Here is a 14293-nt window from a genome sequence, read left to right on the forward strand (position 1 = left end):
AGGAGCACCCGGAGACCAGGTCTCACCAGTGCTGTCGGTGGTAGCCATGGCTTTAGGTGGGCCGGGTCCCTCAGAGTTTAAGACCCCATAGTAATTAACAATGGACATTGAAACAGCTCCCTCTTAGCCTCTGCATTCATGTCCTGAACTTTACTGGAAAATAACACTCATGAATTTCTAAACAATGAATGTAAAACACATTATGTTAATCCATTTCAGCAATTTAGTTTGCTTATGTTTCACGTTGCAATCACTAAAAGCTCAGAGGAACCAACATGCCTCTTGAACGGTTTAGTTTACTTGTTTAAGCAACTCCCTTCATTGGCCATTCCCCTTTTTGAACCCTTTCCACGCGTTTTTTACCTCACTTAAAGCCCTAGTGATAGTAGCTGGTCAATTGTGAAGTGACTTTGAATTTTTTTTAAAGTGAATATATTTAGCACATATGAGCTAGCAGGAAGGTTCATTTGGCTCCACAATAAGGACCATTTCCTCCAGTAAATAAGATGGCATTAACAGGGGTGTGAAGGTTCACTGCTCACTGGTGCACATCTGGCTGAGGAGGATGGATATAGCACCCTACAGGGTCTGTGGCTGAGGAGGATGGATATAGGTACCCTCAAGGTTCTGTGGCTGAGGAGGATGGATATAGGTACCCTTCCGGTTCTGTGGCTGAGGAAGATGGATATAGGTACCCTTCCGGTTCTTGGCAGAAAGGGTCAGTGCAAGCTCACCTGCTATTGTCATAATATTCTTTCACCTTTGTCGCCTGTGTCTCGAATGTGTTTGTTAGCCAAGTGATCAACAAACATTATTGATCTCATTATTTTGGATGTTTAACACTGTCATGGTCCAAGATATAATATTACGCTTTTGGTATTGAAGAATGCACCCCACCCCCAGTGCCTTGAGACCTTAAGGGTGAGTATTTGCGCTTAACAAACGCCTGATTGATTGATTGATTGATTGGTATAAGTTATTTCCCATTTCTTGAATTTAGAATCAGACAGGATAACACTGTGTGGGCACATGCACCTGTTTTTTATCGACCTGTTTATTCCATTACACTATTTTGGGGTACCTGTGGTTCTATTAACTTTTGAAAGAAACAAATGTTTTATTTTTACCAATAAGATTGTGTCTAGTGTTTATTTCAGGCCTCCTCAAAATAATATAGCATTTTGGAAAGAATATACACCCGAGCAGTCCAGCACTGGAGCACAGGATGGCAAACACCTCCACGGCCACCATGTACTTTCCCCGTGTGCTCAAGTATGCTGGGAGGAAAGAGATCCACACACTGACAAACACCAGCATACTGAAGGTGATCAGCTTGGCCTCGTTGAAGCTTCCGGGTAGATTCCTTGAGACAAAGGCAACTACAAAGCTGACTGTGGCCAGGAGGCCCATGTATCCCAGCATGCAGTAGAAGAAGATGGTGCCTCCTTCATTACACTGAACAATAATTTTTTCCTTATAAGACACAATGTTTAGCTCTTGAAAAGGAGGTGATCTCACCAGCCAAATAACACAGATAACAACTTGAATCAAAGAAGAGACGAAGACTATGCACGTTGGTGTCTTTGATCCCAGCCACTTCCTCGCAGAGCTGCTGGGATTTGTTGCCTTAAAGACAATGACAACTACGATGGTTTTAGCCAAAACAGAGGCGACGCTGACAGAAAATATCACCCCAAAGACCGTCTGTCGGAGCATGCAGGTGAGCTTGTGAGGACGACCGACAAATATAATCGAACAGAGGAAGCAGAGCATGAGGGAGGCAAGAAGAAGGTAACTGAGACCACGGTTGTTGGCTTTGACGATGGGAGTGTCTCTGTATTTAATAAAGACTCCAAGGACCAAAGAAGTGATCAAAGTTAAAAAGGCAGCAACTATGGTGAGGGTGAGTCCCAGGGGCTCTTCAAACGAGAGGAATTCAGTCACTTTTTGGATGCAGTGATCATGATTTTCATTGGACCATTTGTCATCAGGACATTTCATACATTCATCTCTGCCTGAAGAAATAATAAAATAATACCACATTGTAATTGCAGGGGAGCCGTCAATAATACATTTCAGCAGTACATAATTACTCACATAAGAACCTAGAACTTTTGAAATAGTGGCAACCAATGTGCTATTCATTAAGGGCAAGAATAACTCCAGGTGGGCTGGCTCTATGGCAGATTGTTTTGATAACCACTGACTGAATGAATACATACAATTTAAAATATTTGAGTGTAAATGTATCTTAAATTGCAATTACGATAATATGGTATGCATTTAACTTTCCTGTATGTACAGTACCATTTATTTAAAGCTTAGTTAGGAAAGGGTAGACAGACTTTTGTGGCATAAACTATACAGTTCACAGATATGTATCTACTTCCTCACACAACCTAAAGGTCATTTGTGGAGAAAATTAACATGCTGTGTGTGTGGCACACAGTCAGTGTAAGTGATACACATCCCAGCACTTCCTCCATGCAACAGATATGATGTGTACATGACCCTTGACCACTCATTAGCTCCCTGCAAACACATAGGCAAAGTAAGAAAGCCTGCTAAACTACCACACGCTGCCCTCACCACCTATATGTGTACTGGTGTGCATTTCAGAACACAGTCTTTAGGAAGAGCATTCCTTAAGATTATTTTCTAAAAAGGAGAACCTAAGAGAAAATATTGCAAAGTCTTATATATCTTTTTTTGTAGCAAATGAATAAATATACCAGAGTCTAAAACAGATCTCTTAACAGAATTAATCGTTTTATGAAGTTGAAATATATCGTGAATATAAAAACTGTATGCTTAGCCAGTATAAGAACTGTATGCTTAGTCATTTTACTGAAACAAAGATTTGTATAAAACAATTGTATATTGTTAAAATAACCCTTGTGCAGTGATAATTAAGAGACTCACCAAGGACAGAAGCAAAGTAGGTGTCTGCTCTTTGCTGGCAAATCTTTCATTAAATGCACTGATCATTTTACATGATACACTATTTTGTGAATTATAATAAGTACAGAGCAGTTGAGTAATTTAGAAGGATGATTTCAGTCTGATTCGTTCATGTTTAGGTTCTTTATTTTAAAATGTAAAGAACCAACACCAGGACATAAAGCATATTTTTGACCTCTCCTATTGTTTAGAACAGATTACAAAAAGAACTGATCACTTGGAGAGTACAATCCGGGTGCAGAATGGGATCGCCGCACTTACAGTGGAGATTCCGCCCTGACTGCAAACGTAAAGATACTACTTGTAACTTATCGTGGGGAATACCGAAAGTCGTCAACTTAGACTTTGACCTAAGTTTACCTTTCTAAATACCAAAAGTCATAAACTTAGACTTTTGATATAAGTTTACCTTTGTGGAAGCCAAAAGTCTTAAACTTAAAATATAACTTTAACATTAAAGAGAATTTAGGTTACAATTTATCGGACACCAAATATGAGGTTCCAGCCTGTTCCCAATCAAACGTTACCACTTATTAACTGTAAAAATGTGGCCCAATGTTATCCTATCGGAGAAGTAAGCCTAACATTTGTTGTTTTTTTCGTTACCTTTACTCAAAAGTGCATGTCCGAACTTTTATTTGAAATAGACTATGATCTATGGGATTCCTAGGGCCTATGTTAGGGGTGACTGATGTGTAATAAAAAGTAGGTTTAAGGTTTGGCAATGGGGTTATTTCAGTCAAGTCAAATTGGCAGTTTTAAACTGCATTCAGGCTGCAATGACAGACTTGGGACCTGTTCTCAAGGGACCACCCCAAGGTTTTTTTTGTATTATTATTTATCTTTGCTCTGCTTGCACTAATAATGGTCTACCTCACTTTATCTTTTTTATGGTTGTAATGTGAAATCTTAAATTTTTTTTTCTGAATGTTACATAGTATATCACCGAAAAAGACGTACAGCTGCACTTACACTCCCACCTTCTTGTTCCTCATTGACTTGTCTATTCCTATTGTTTCACAGATTTCGTTTTCATTATTATTCTCCTCAGTCTCGTTCTCTCCCTTTTTCTCCCTGCTGGTCCTACCTTCCATTCTCCCCTTTCTCTTAATATTGACCCTGTCTACTGCCACTTCCCCTGGAATCTCCCCCTTCTCCCACTTTCCCCCCTAAGGCCTCTCACTCTAACTACCACTTTGCTCAGCCACCACTATCACTTCGAGATTTTACCTTTCACTGACATTACCCCGCCTCACTCCGCTCTCCTATTCCCCTACCCTACCATGATCCACCCCAATCTACTGCCAGCTCGTCTTCCCCTTGCACCCCCTGACTAGTATAGTTGATTCATCATGCCTCCCCTCAACCATACTCTCATGACGCTAGACTCACCCATCACTAGGCATGGCCCTCACTCTTGGTCCATCCTTTACCACTCAAACCTTTCCAAAAACAGTAAGAAAAACTTTAAACACATACTTTTAATACGACACCAAGAAACGTTATTTGTTGACAACTACCTTAACCTAACCTCCATCATAGAAACAAACTATATCTTCTTCACCAAACGCCCTTTTAAATGGAAAAACATCTTTCTCCGCCACCTTCCTATCACTAATTCCAGCAAAATTCCTTATGGTCTGAAACTTTCCACTCCTCCTTCCTCCACATTTCCTGGTGAAATCGATATCTCTATATTCAAATCAGGAAATATCCTTATTCAAGCCTCCGAAAACCACCTCACCATTTTTGAACAACACTTGAGCTCCTTATGCCAACACCTTCTACCTACACTTTCCACTAACCTCCCAGCCTCCCAATAGCAAGATACTTTTTTGTCTCCTCACACCCTTATCCCTGCTCAGCCATTCCCTGACTCACAATCTTTTAATGAATTCTCAAATGTTCTTTCCCACGTCTGCATCAGCATCCACCCTCCTCCTGTAATTCTCTCAACTCCCTCCGCCTCCCAAACCCACCACCCTCTGGTACCCCATCCCGATCGGCTCCTTGAATATCTACAATCTTGTTACCTATTCATAACACTTCTACTTCCCCCTTAGCCACACAAAGCTTCCCCCTCCTCATGTAACACCTCCTTGTGATCCCCCAACGGCTCCACCAATAACTCCAATCACTTCTGCTAACCAACCCCCCATGATCCAACTAGTAGCACCCAATACCCCTCTCTTGCCCCCTTTTCCTCTCATGAATCCCAGTTGACTCCTGGGAATGCCCTCTCACACCCTTCAACTCTGACTCTACCCTACAACCTCATCACCTCTGTCTTCTCTGTGCCTGGTTAACCACCTTTTCCATACCACAAACCTGTACCCCTGACCAACAGGGACCATTACCCCCTCCCACCCGATCTCCTAGCCCCCTTTCCTATCTCACTTCTTACCCAATCACTCCTCAACATTGAACTCCACCTCTCAACCCTCATGTTAGAACTCTCTTCTCTCAGAAATGAGATCAACTCCCTCTCCACAACGTATCCTTCCTATCACACGTATCCCTTAGACCCCCCACAAACGTACCCCGCACTCTATAACCAAGTGAATATTTCTCCTAATAAAAGTCTACCCCCTCTCCACCTCGACCACGAACTCTCCCACAACTCATTCATCTATCCCAGTGATCCTGGGAATAAGTAGTATCCTGTCCTCCCCAGTCTCGCCCAGACCCCCTCAGCAACTCACTACTATACACTCCTGTTCCTCCACAAAACAAAATGACCCTAAACCCCTCAATTTCATCCTGGTAAACTGCCGATCAGCATTTTGTAATGCAACAGAAATTGCTGAAACCATCCTCAGTGAATGCACTGACATTGCCTTTCTGACGGAAACCTGGCTCAATTCCCGCTCCTCATCAATCCTTGACCTGCATTCTCCTCCTGGTTATTCCATTCTCAGAAAAGACAGGCTTGATAAAATTGGTGGGGGCCTCGCTATAATTTACAAAGAAGACCTTCAACTCTTACCTGACCTCCCCACTTTTGAACCCTGACCTTACCACTTTTGAATAACTTGATGCTGAACTTACAGTACAGGGTTCCCCCCTCTCTGCCTATGTAATATCTACCACCGCCCCCGGCGACCCTCTCTCCTTTGCTGAAGAGTTGTCTGATCTTTTTATACAATTATCGATTTCCAAATCTAGAAACCTCTTCCTCTGGGACTTTAACCTCCACTTGAACAAAAATCACGACCCCTTGGTTAATCACATTATTGACTTACTTGACATCAGTGACTTGAAACAACTCTGTAATTCTCCAAAGCACTCCAAAGGTGCCACCCTTGAACCTATTATCAGTAGCAAGAATATGGTTTCTCTCTTCCACAATTTCCCCATTAACTGGTCCGACCACCAACTCATCCTCTTCAGGATCAATAGCTCAGTGCCTCCCTCCCACTAACACCATCAAACAAAAGAAGCTTACCAGAAATCTTCACCTTATTCCTCCAGGCGAGCTGGAGTCATCAATAAAAGCTTGTCTACAGCTTTCCCCTCTCTCCCAAAGTACCACTGGCCTTACAGAACATTACAACAATTCTATCAGTGAAGTCCTTGACCAAATTGCCCAAGCCAAATTAAAAGTACAAAAAAATAAACCCTCCAAATCCTGGTTCAATACTGACCTTAACAATGAGAGACGAGCTCTCAGGCAGACTTAACCCATTTGGAGGCAACAGCCTTGCCTCGCTAATGTTGTCCTCCTCAGAGCTGCAAGAGCCAACTACAAAAAACACTTCTTAAATGAAAAAGTTTCCTTCCTCCATTCTGAAGTTGACCAGGCAGAAATCGACCCAGGGAACTATTTAACATTGTCAACAACCAAACTACCTCAGCCCCCCAAACTACTGACTACGGTTGAAAGATGTGAAGAAATTGCTAGCTTCTTCTCAGATAAAGTCACTAAGAGTAATCAATCCTTTGTCTTAACGCCCCACCACATAATCAACCTCCCCTCCATAAGATTCCCCCGTGTCTCCATCCTCTCCTATCCCCCCTGATTCTGCCCAACTCCCCCTCTCTCTCACCCCTTCTGAACCTTACTTCACCATCCTCCAGCTAAAAAACAATGCATCCTGGAATAATTTTTGCCCAGCTTCTGAACGAGATGTTCTCAACATTATCCCCAAGCTTAAACCATCATTACATACTAGAGATCCCTTCCCGGCTTATCTTTTACAAGAACTAAAACACATCATCTCCCCATATTGTACCACTATCATCAACTCCTCCCTGGCCACTGGTAGTGTCCCCGCATCCCTCCAACTAAGCCAAATTACCCCCAACATCAAAAATGCTACGTCCGAACCCATTGACTTAAATAACCTGCGCCCTATTTCTGACCTTCCTTTCTCATCAAAGGCCCTGGAAAAATGTGCCCTTCTCCAGTTGGACAAATAAATCAACTCATTCAGCCTCTTGGACGCTTTACAATCAGGTTTTAGAAAGGACTGTAGCACTGAAACAGCAATGGTCAACATTGTTGATGACATCCATCGATCCCTAGACAAGGGTGAATCTTCCCTTCTCATTCTTCTAGACCTCTCTGCTGCCTTTGATACCGTAACCATGTCACTTTACTCAATATTCTCCAAAAACGTTTCGGCTTTGACAGTGCTGTTCTCAGGTGGTTCACCTCCTATTTCCAAAATAGAGCACAACAAATTAAAGTCAACGTTTGCCTCTCTAATCCTCTGCCAGTCACCCAGGGCTCTATTCTCTCTCCCACTCTATTCAACCTCTTCATGGAACCCCTCACCCTTATTCTTAAACAAGCAAAAATCAGTTACCACCTCTATGCCGATGACACTCAACTTTACTACAGGATCAGATCCCATGACGACGTCTTATATCTTAACGATGCCCTGACTAAGATTCAATTGTGGTTCCATCACAACCACCTCAAAAAAACCCTACAAAAACAGAAATCATTCTATTTTCTACTAAGAGCAACTCGCTCCCTATTCAACACTGGATCTCTGACATCAAAGCTCTTAACTGCTCTCTCGCTATCTCTAACTCAGTCAAATCCCTCGGCATCAGCGTCGACCAGAGCCACAGTCTTACACCCCACATACAAAATTCGGCCAAAGGTGCTCTCTTCACACTACACAATCTTAAAAAAATCAAACCCTTTATTCCTGCAGATGACTTTAAATCAGTTGTACAATCATTGGTCCTGTCTAGAATTGATTACGGTAACGCCATTCTTGCTGCTACTCCTAAAGTCCACCTAGCCCCTATCAAATCCGTCCTTAACATTGCTGCCAGGTTTATTATTGACTGTAAGCATTATGATCATATCTACCTCGTTCTCAAAAAACCTTAAATGGCTTTCGATTGAAGGCAGATCCACCTACAAGACCGCCTGCATCACGCACAAAGCCCTCCATCAAAATACCCCATCTTACCTCTCTGACAAACTCCACAAAGCGGGCTGTGCTAGAACAATGTGGAGCACTAACGCTCTTGTCCTTGTCCCTCCTTTGTTAAAAAAGAAATCAACACAGTCTTGATCTTCCTCTGGAAACGCGCCCTCCATATGGAATGTCCATACTAAAGATCTACGTTGCAACCCTTCCTACCCTTGCTTCAAAAAAGACCTCAAGCTGCTCCTTAAATACTGGGGTACTTAATATATTGGCAGTGGATACTAATTCTTCCCCCTTACATTGTCAATATTGGTCTCCTTTACTTATAGTATCACAACCTCCCCCCTACCCCCACTTTCTTTCATCTGCTTTCCTCTTACCGTGCACCCTTCACAATTGTCCTTCTTTATCTCGCCTGCCCCCTTCTCACACACTATCTAATCTTTACTGTCTTCCAGTTCTTCTATCTCCGATTTGTTGTTTGATTTAGGTCTTCCTAGTTTTTCTACCCACTCTATAAAATAAAAAAAGTTCTTACATTTCAATTTTCCCTGCCTTTTTACCTCAATGTACTACAGTTTTTCTTCTATTCTGTATTTCCACATCCTGTAAAGCACTCTGATACTCTTGGGTACAGCCAGCGCTATATAAAACCTTTAAAATACATGCATAAAAAGGCTGACAGGTCTAACACACTTATATTCTGCACTGCCAAAGTTTGCTGAACTATTTTTCTGCACTGCCTGTGTTTTAAAATCTACCACCTGCAAACTTATTTTATCGCCTTTCAGGATGCATGTCAAATTAAATGACATTTAATTAAAATCCCATGTTGTTGTAACTCAGCCATTTTGTTATTGCCTTTGTTATATTTAGACCTGAACTGTACTTGCACTTCTGACGTATTTTAGCTACTTTTCATATTGGTACTTGTGAGCAAGGACTCACACATGACTGGTTCGGACTCTGCCAAATGATTGTAAACTATGGACCAGATGTAACACCCTTTTTTGCAGCTGCAAATGGGAGAACCTCCCGTTTGGGCCGCTAAAAAGAGTAATAGCATGTAGAAATGCTAAATAGCATTTACGACTCTTGCTGTTAGGAAAGGGCGTCCATTCCTACTTAAAGTAGGCGGTAAACCACTCACAAAGGGGAAGGAATCCCCTTTGTGAGTATGTTAGAAAATATTTTTTAAGAGCAGGCAGTGGTCCCAGAGGCCACTGCCTGCCCTTAAAAAATGAAACTGAAAAGGTTCAGTTTTCTTTTTTAAATGCATCGCGTTTTGGCAGTCCCAGACATAGTGGTCTGCTGAGACCAGCAGGCCACCATCCCTGGGAAGGACAGCTATTCTTGATGGGCTCACAAATTGTGATAGGCTAGTTAATATTCAGAGACCTCACAATTTGCAACCCCATTGGGAACCTCAAACAGTGTAAAACACACTGTTGTATATGCAAAAGAGTGCAGTGCAAAATGCAAGTCGCAAATCACCCGCAATTTGCGAGCCGCTATTTTGCAGGTCGTTCATCTGGCCCCTTATCTCTTAAAGGTCCTCTTCATCCTTCTCATGAGCAAGCTTTGCACCTGATGAAAGTAATACTATCTAATTCTCAGTTTCTGTCACATTTTCTTTCTATTGCTAGGTATGGGATCCACATGGATAAAAAGTGGTTAGTTAATTTTCGCTGTCTCTTCCTGGTTGTGGAATAAAAGAGGAACATGTGAGCATGGTTTTAGATTTATAAGGCTTTAAATTCAGATGACTCAAAGTAATCAACAGGCCCGCAAAAGGCATCCTTCAATCTCAGAGAAACATTGCTGACTGCAAAAACACAAGAAATCGATGATTTGTGTCACAACATTCTGTACTCGGAGTCATGCAATCAAGAAAATCATTAATCGACATTGGGGCCTAATTTCAGATGATTTAGAATTACAGGATCCACCTAAGCACTCATTAAAAAAAAGCAAGTATGTGTGAGACCATGTGGTACGGTCTCTTCTGGATCCTCCAAATGAACCATCCATTCATTCGATGTGGGGTCTCCCTACACCTCTTGGCCACCATAAGTGTTAAGGGAAGAGAGTTGACCCCACTCCTTGTGGTGGAGTGTGGCTCAATGGTTAGAGAGGCAGACCCTGATGCAGAGTTCTGGTCAGGGACCAGGGTTCAATTCCCGCCTTTGCGGGTCTTGGGCTCAATTTCCTCAGACCTGATAATTCTCGCCTCGGGGCCTATTCTAATCATGGGTCCCACTCTGCAACTCTGGGCAATAGCTTGCTTAATCTCCACAACGGCCCCAACAGCGCTGGGATGCCTGGCTTCACCCTGGGGGTGCCCAGGAGTGGACACTTCACAGGGAAAGCCAGGAAGGGTTCCACAGCAGTATGAGTAATAGCGCCAGGAAACCGCTTGGTGGCAGTGTGCTCTACAAATACCTTGACATTTACATTTACATTTACTAGTTCCAGAGAACAGAGTACGTTAGACAATATAAGCCAGAAGGGAAATCCCTGGAAACAGACCCTATGATTCCTTACACCAGTCTTTCATCATGCAATCATATCACCGCCATCGTAAGGCTTGCAAAATGACTGGCCAAAGGAAACAATTCATCTATAAACAACATGCAAATAAAATCTTTCACTAATTGTAATTCATCAGATGAGATTCATGCCACCAAGTATTAAAAAGCGGTACAAAAGGGGGTGGTGATGGATGGAGCATCTGAACTAATCAAACACTCACACCCAGTCAACATATCTGGGTTTAATCCATCACCGTTCTGTAGCCCACTCTGCCATCCCTGTTCAGACATGGCCATATGCAAATCAGCCTGACCCTGTGCCTCATGGGAACAGTCCAGCCCGAACTGCCAAGCCATGTCTTCCCCGGACCGGAAACAAGCTTCCTAGGACAGGTTTCTGGCATTTCAGCCGTCTTCAGCCAGGCTTGCTTGAATCCAGTGGCAAAGTGAGCAAGGGACTCACGTCTGAGCATACCCTGCCGACTTATGGCGAACAAAGCGGTACAAAAGGGGGTGGTGATGGACGGAGCATCTGAACCAATCAAACACTCACACCCAGTCAACAGATCTGGGTTTAACCTTTTCAGTGCGACCGCGATTCCCCCTCCGGTGCTGGGCCGTATTAAAAACGGGTGTGGTCGTGACGGAACGGTTCCGTCATGAGCACAGCTCAACCGTAGCTCATGACGGAACCGTTCCGTCATGAGCATGGAAGGGGTTAATCCATCACCATTTTGTACCACTTTGTTCGCCATAAGTTGGCAGGGTTGGCAGGGTATGCTCAGACGTGAGTCCCTTGCTCACTTTGCCACTGGATTCAAGCAAGCCTGGCTGAAGACGGCTGACATGCCAGAAACCAGTCCTAGGAAGATTGTTTCCGGTCCAGGGAAGGCATGGCTTGGCAGTTTGGGCTGGACTGTTCCCATGAGGCACAGGGTCAGACTGATTTGCATATGGCCATGTCTGAACTGGGGTGGCAGAGTGGGCTAAAGAACGGTGATGGATTAAACCCAGATCTTTTGACAGGGTGTGAGTGTTTGATTGGCTCAGATGCTCCGTCCATCACCGCCCCCTTTTGTACCATCAAGTATTACAGGCATCTCTCTTTCAGTGCTCCGTTTATGATGCATTGAATGGATGCACTTCAGTTTGAGGAATTTGAGACCTAATGTTACCCGTTGTATTTTAGAACAAGGGAAATTTTGAACATAGGAGTTATCAATGTCTGTCCATCTGTTTCTTTAGAAGCTTGACTCTTTGGAGGCCTTTTGGAATTTTACTACCACGTGACGATGGCAGCTCTATTTCACGAGTTAACAAGTCAAACTTTAACTGTTTTGTTTGTTTAACTTTTTAAATTCTTATACTGTGGTTAAGAGTTGTGCTATATCTTTGGTCCCCTGTTTGTTTACCCTTCACAATATTTCGGAACCCTCGTATTTAATTTGGCTCCTTGTATTCGAAAGGTACATAATTGAAATTAAAATTAACCCTATAAGAAGTAAGTCTGTAAAAATTATATGATATGCTTTGTATATACCTATATTACTCCATATTATTTCCTTTTTCTAAATAACTGATGGCGATCAACCCTCTTATTTAGGTTGCCATCTGCCCGTTCTCTGAACTAGGAGGCCACGGGCTCACTATTATCATTTCAACCACTCATACATTGGTGGTTCACGGTATTTTAGTTTTCCCTTTTATACCTAGTGCATGCATTATAAATGATATTGAATCCTGAGTAAATTTCTTTGTTTAATTCTCAGGTACCCCTTTACAGCCCTGATGAAGACCCCTTTGTACCTACGTATGGCTGAGGTCGAAACGTTAAGATTTTGTTGTTTCTATGCCAGCGACATATTGGCTGCTAATTTGTTCATATATGGTCATGTTGGACAAACCTTTTCTTTGTAAAGAATGTTGTTGATGTATACATTGTCACTCCCTCTCCTCTCCCATTTAACCCTCATTTCCCACGCAAGTCTTCCCCTTCTCCCATCTACACATTCGGGGCACTGTGGTATATATATGTTCCAGATGTTTGCTAGATTTTGAACATTACAATTGATGTTCGATATGAATAAACAATATTGAGCACAAGTTCATAGCATAAGTAGTTCAATGGATGCAGTTGCATAAATATTTGTGTTGTTTAAAATTGTCCCACTGGGACAATTTTTCTTCTGTACTGTCAATCACTAGGGGCCCCGTGGCATATCATGGATTATTCCCTTTTGTTGTAACTACCTCAGAGTAATCAAGTCATAAACTTCGTTCAAGGCAACAAGAGGAAAAAGACTATGGTAATGTTCTTGGTTTCCAATATTAGAAAGAAGTTGGTCCCTACTGCATAAAAGTAAATGAAATACGTATACCTCAAAGCAGGCAGGCCAGTCAAAGGAGATAAAATTGAATAAAAGTTGCAATAATGATGGCGCTTGAGGAACTCCCCAAGGACGGGTCTAACTTTTGAGGTGAAATGCCCTTCTGAATTACTTGGGACCTGTCAGACAGAAATTATTGAATCTACTTTGGAGGTGAACCAGAGATGGAGGATTAAGACAGGCAGCAGATAGGGCTCTGATGATTTTATGTGTTGACCTGTTAAAAGCCATGGGTATGTCTAGTAGTATCAGGTTCCTCCTCTCCGCTTTCAATTGTCACATCTTTATCACCACTCACACCAGTCATATCACTCATATTACATACAAAAATAAACTGAGACAAAAATCTAACTTTGCTAATTTGGATATTCAAAAAGGGCATTTACGAGTATTAAAGTTAGACTACTGCCTCAGTTTTGGTCTCAGTTAAACTTAAGACATAAACTTAAGTTTGACTGAGACAAAAGTCAAAGTTTACTACTGGTAAATGCCCTTTGAGAATATTGAAAGTCATAAAGTTAGACTTTCATCTCAGTTTACTTTTGTGAATTGGGCACATTATTTAAAACCTTCACCGTACCAAATTCATTATTACCACTCGCACTACTCATAGTCCTTCAAAGAGTCTCAGCCTACTAGATTTTTGGTAACGTGTCAAATTCTATCAATCCACTCCCTCACCCATTCAGTCTTTAAATTCCCACTCCCACCATTCACCATTTCAAAAACAAATACACGCCCTCACTCACTTATTATGGATTAATGCTCTCAGTTACAGTTTCCATGCATATTTACTTCTAGAAAAGCTAGAACTATTGGTCTTGCAAATTTTAGTGTGATACGTCATCTAAATATTAACCACTAAAACATGATAATAAATTACATGAAACTGGCCCTTGTCAGACAAGTGATGGATTTCAGAGAGCAGGAAAGTGCAGACCATGCAGAAGTGATATATTACTGAATTGTAATGAACTAATGTAAAGTGATCAGTGATTAATTTGAGCAGATTGTTGTCGGTGGA

The 14293-nt window shown here is 42.1% G+C and overlaps 1 protein-coding gene across 1 annotated transcript in view; it reads right to left on the reverse strand.

Annotated features, from left to right (window-relative positions):
- Positions 1-1092: 1092 nt before the first annotated feature.
- Positions 1093-14293, reverse strand: part of LOC144774116 (vomeronasal type-2 receptor 26-like) — a 62573-nt gene continuing 49372 nt past the window's right edge. Inside the window, exon 8 of the mRNA XM_078659141.1 lies at positions 1093-2015. Coding sequence (XP_078515267.1) covers positions 1093-2015 — 923 coding nt within the window. The remainder of the gene's footprint in view (positions 2016-14293) is intronic.

The sequence above is a fragment of the Lissotriton helveticus genome, chromosome 8, assembly GCF_964261635.1.
Source record: "Lissotriton helveticus chromosome 8, aLisHel1.1, whole genome shotgun sequence".
Taxonomy (NCBI): Eukaryota; Metazoa; Chordata; class Amphibia; order Caudata; family Salamandridae; genus Lissotriton; species Lissotriton helveticus.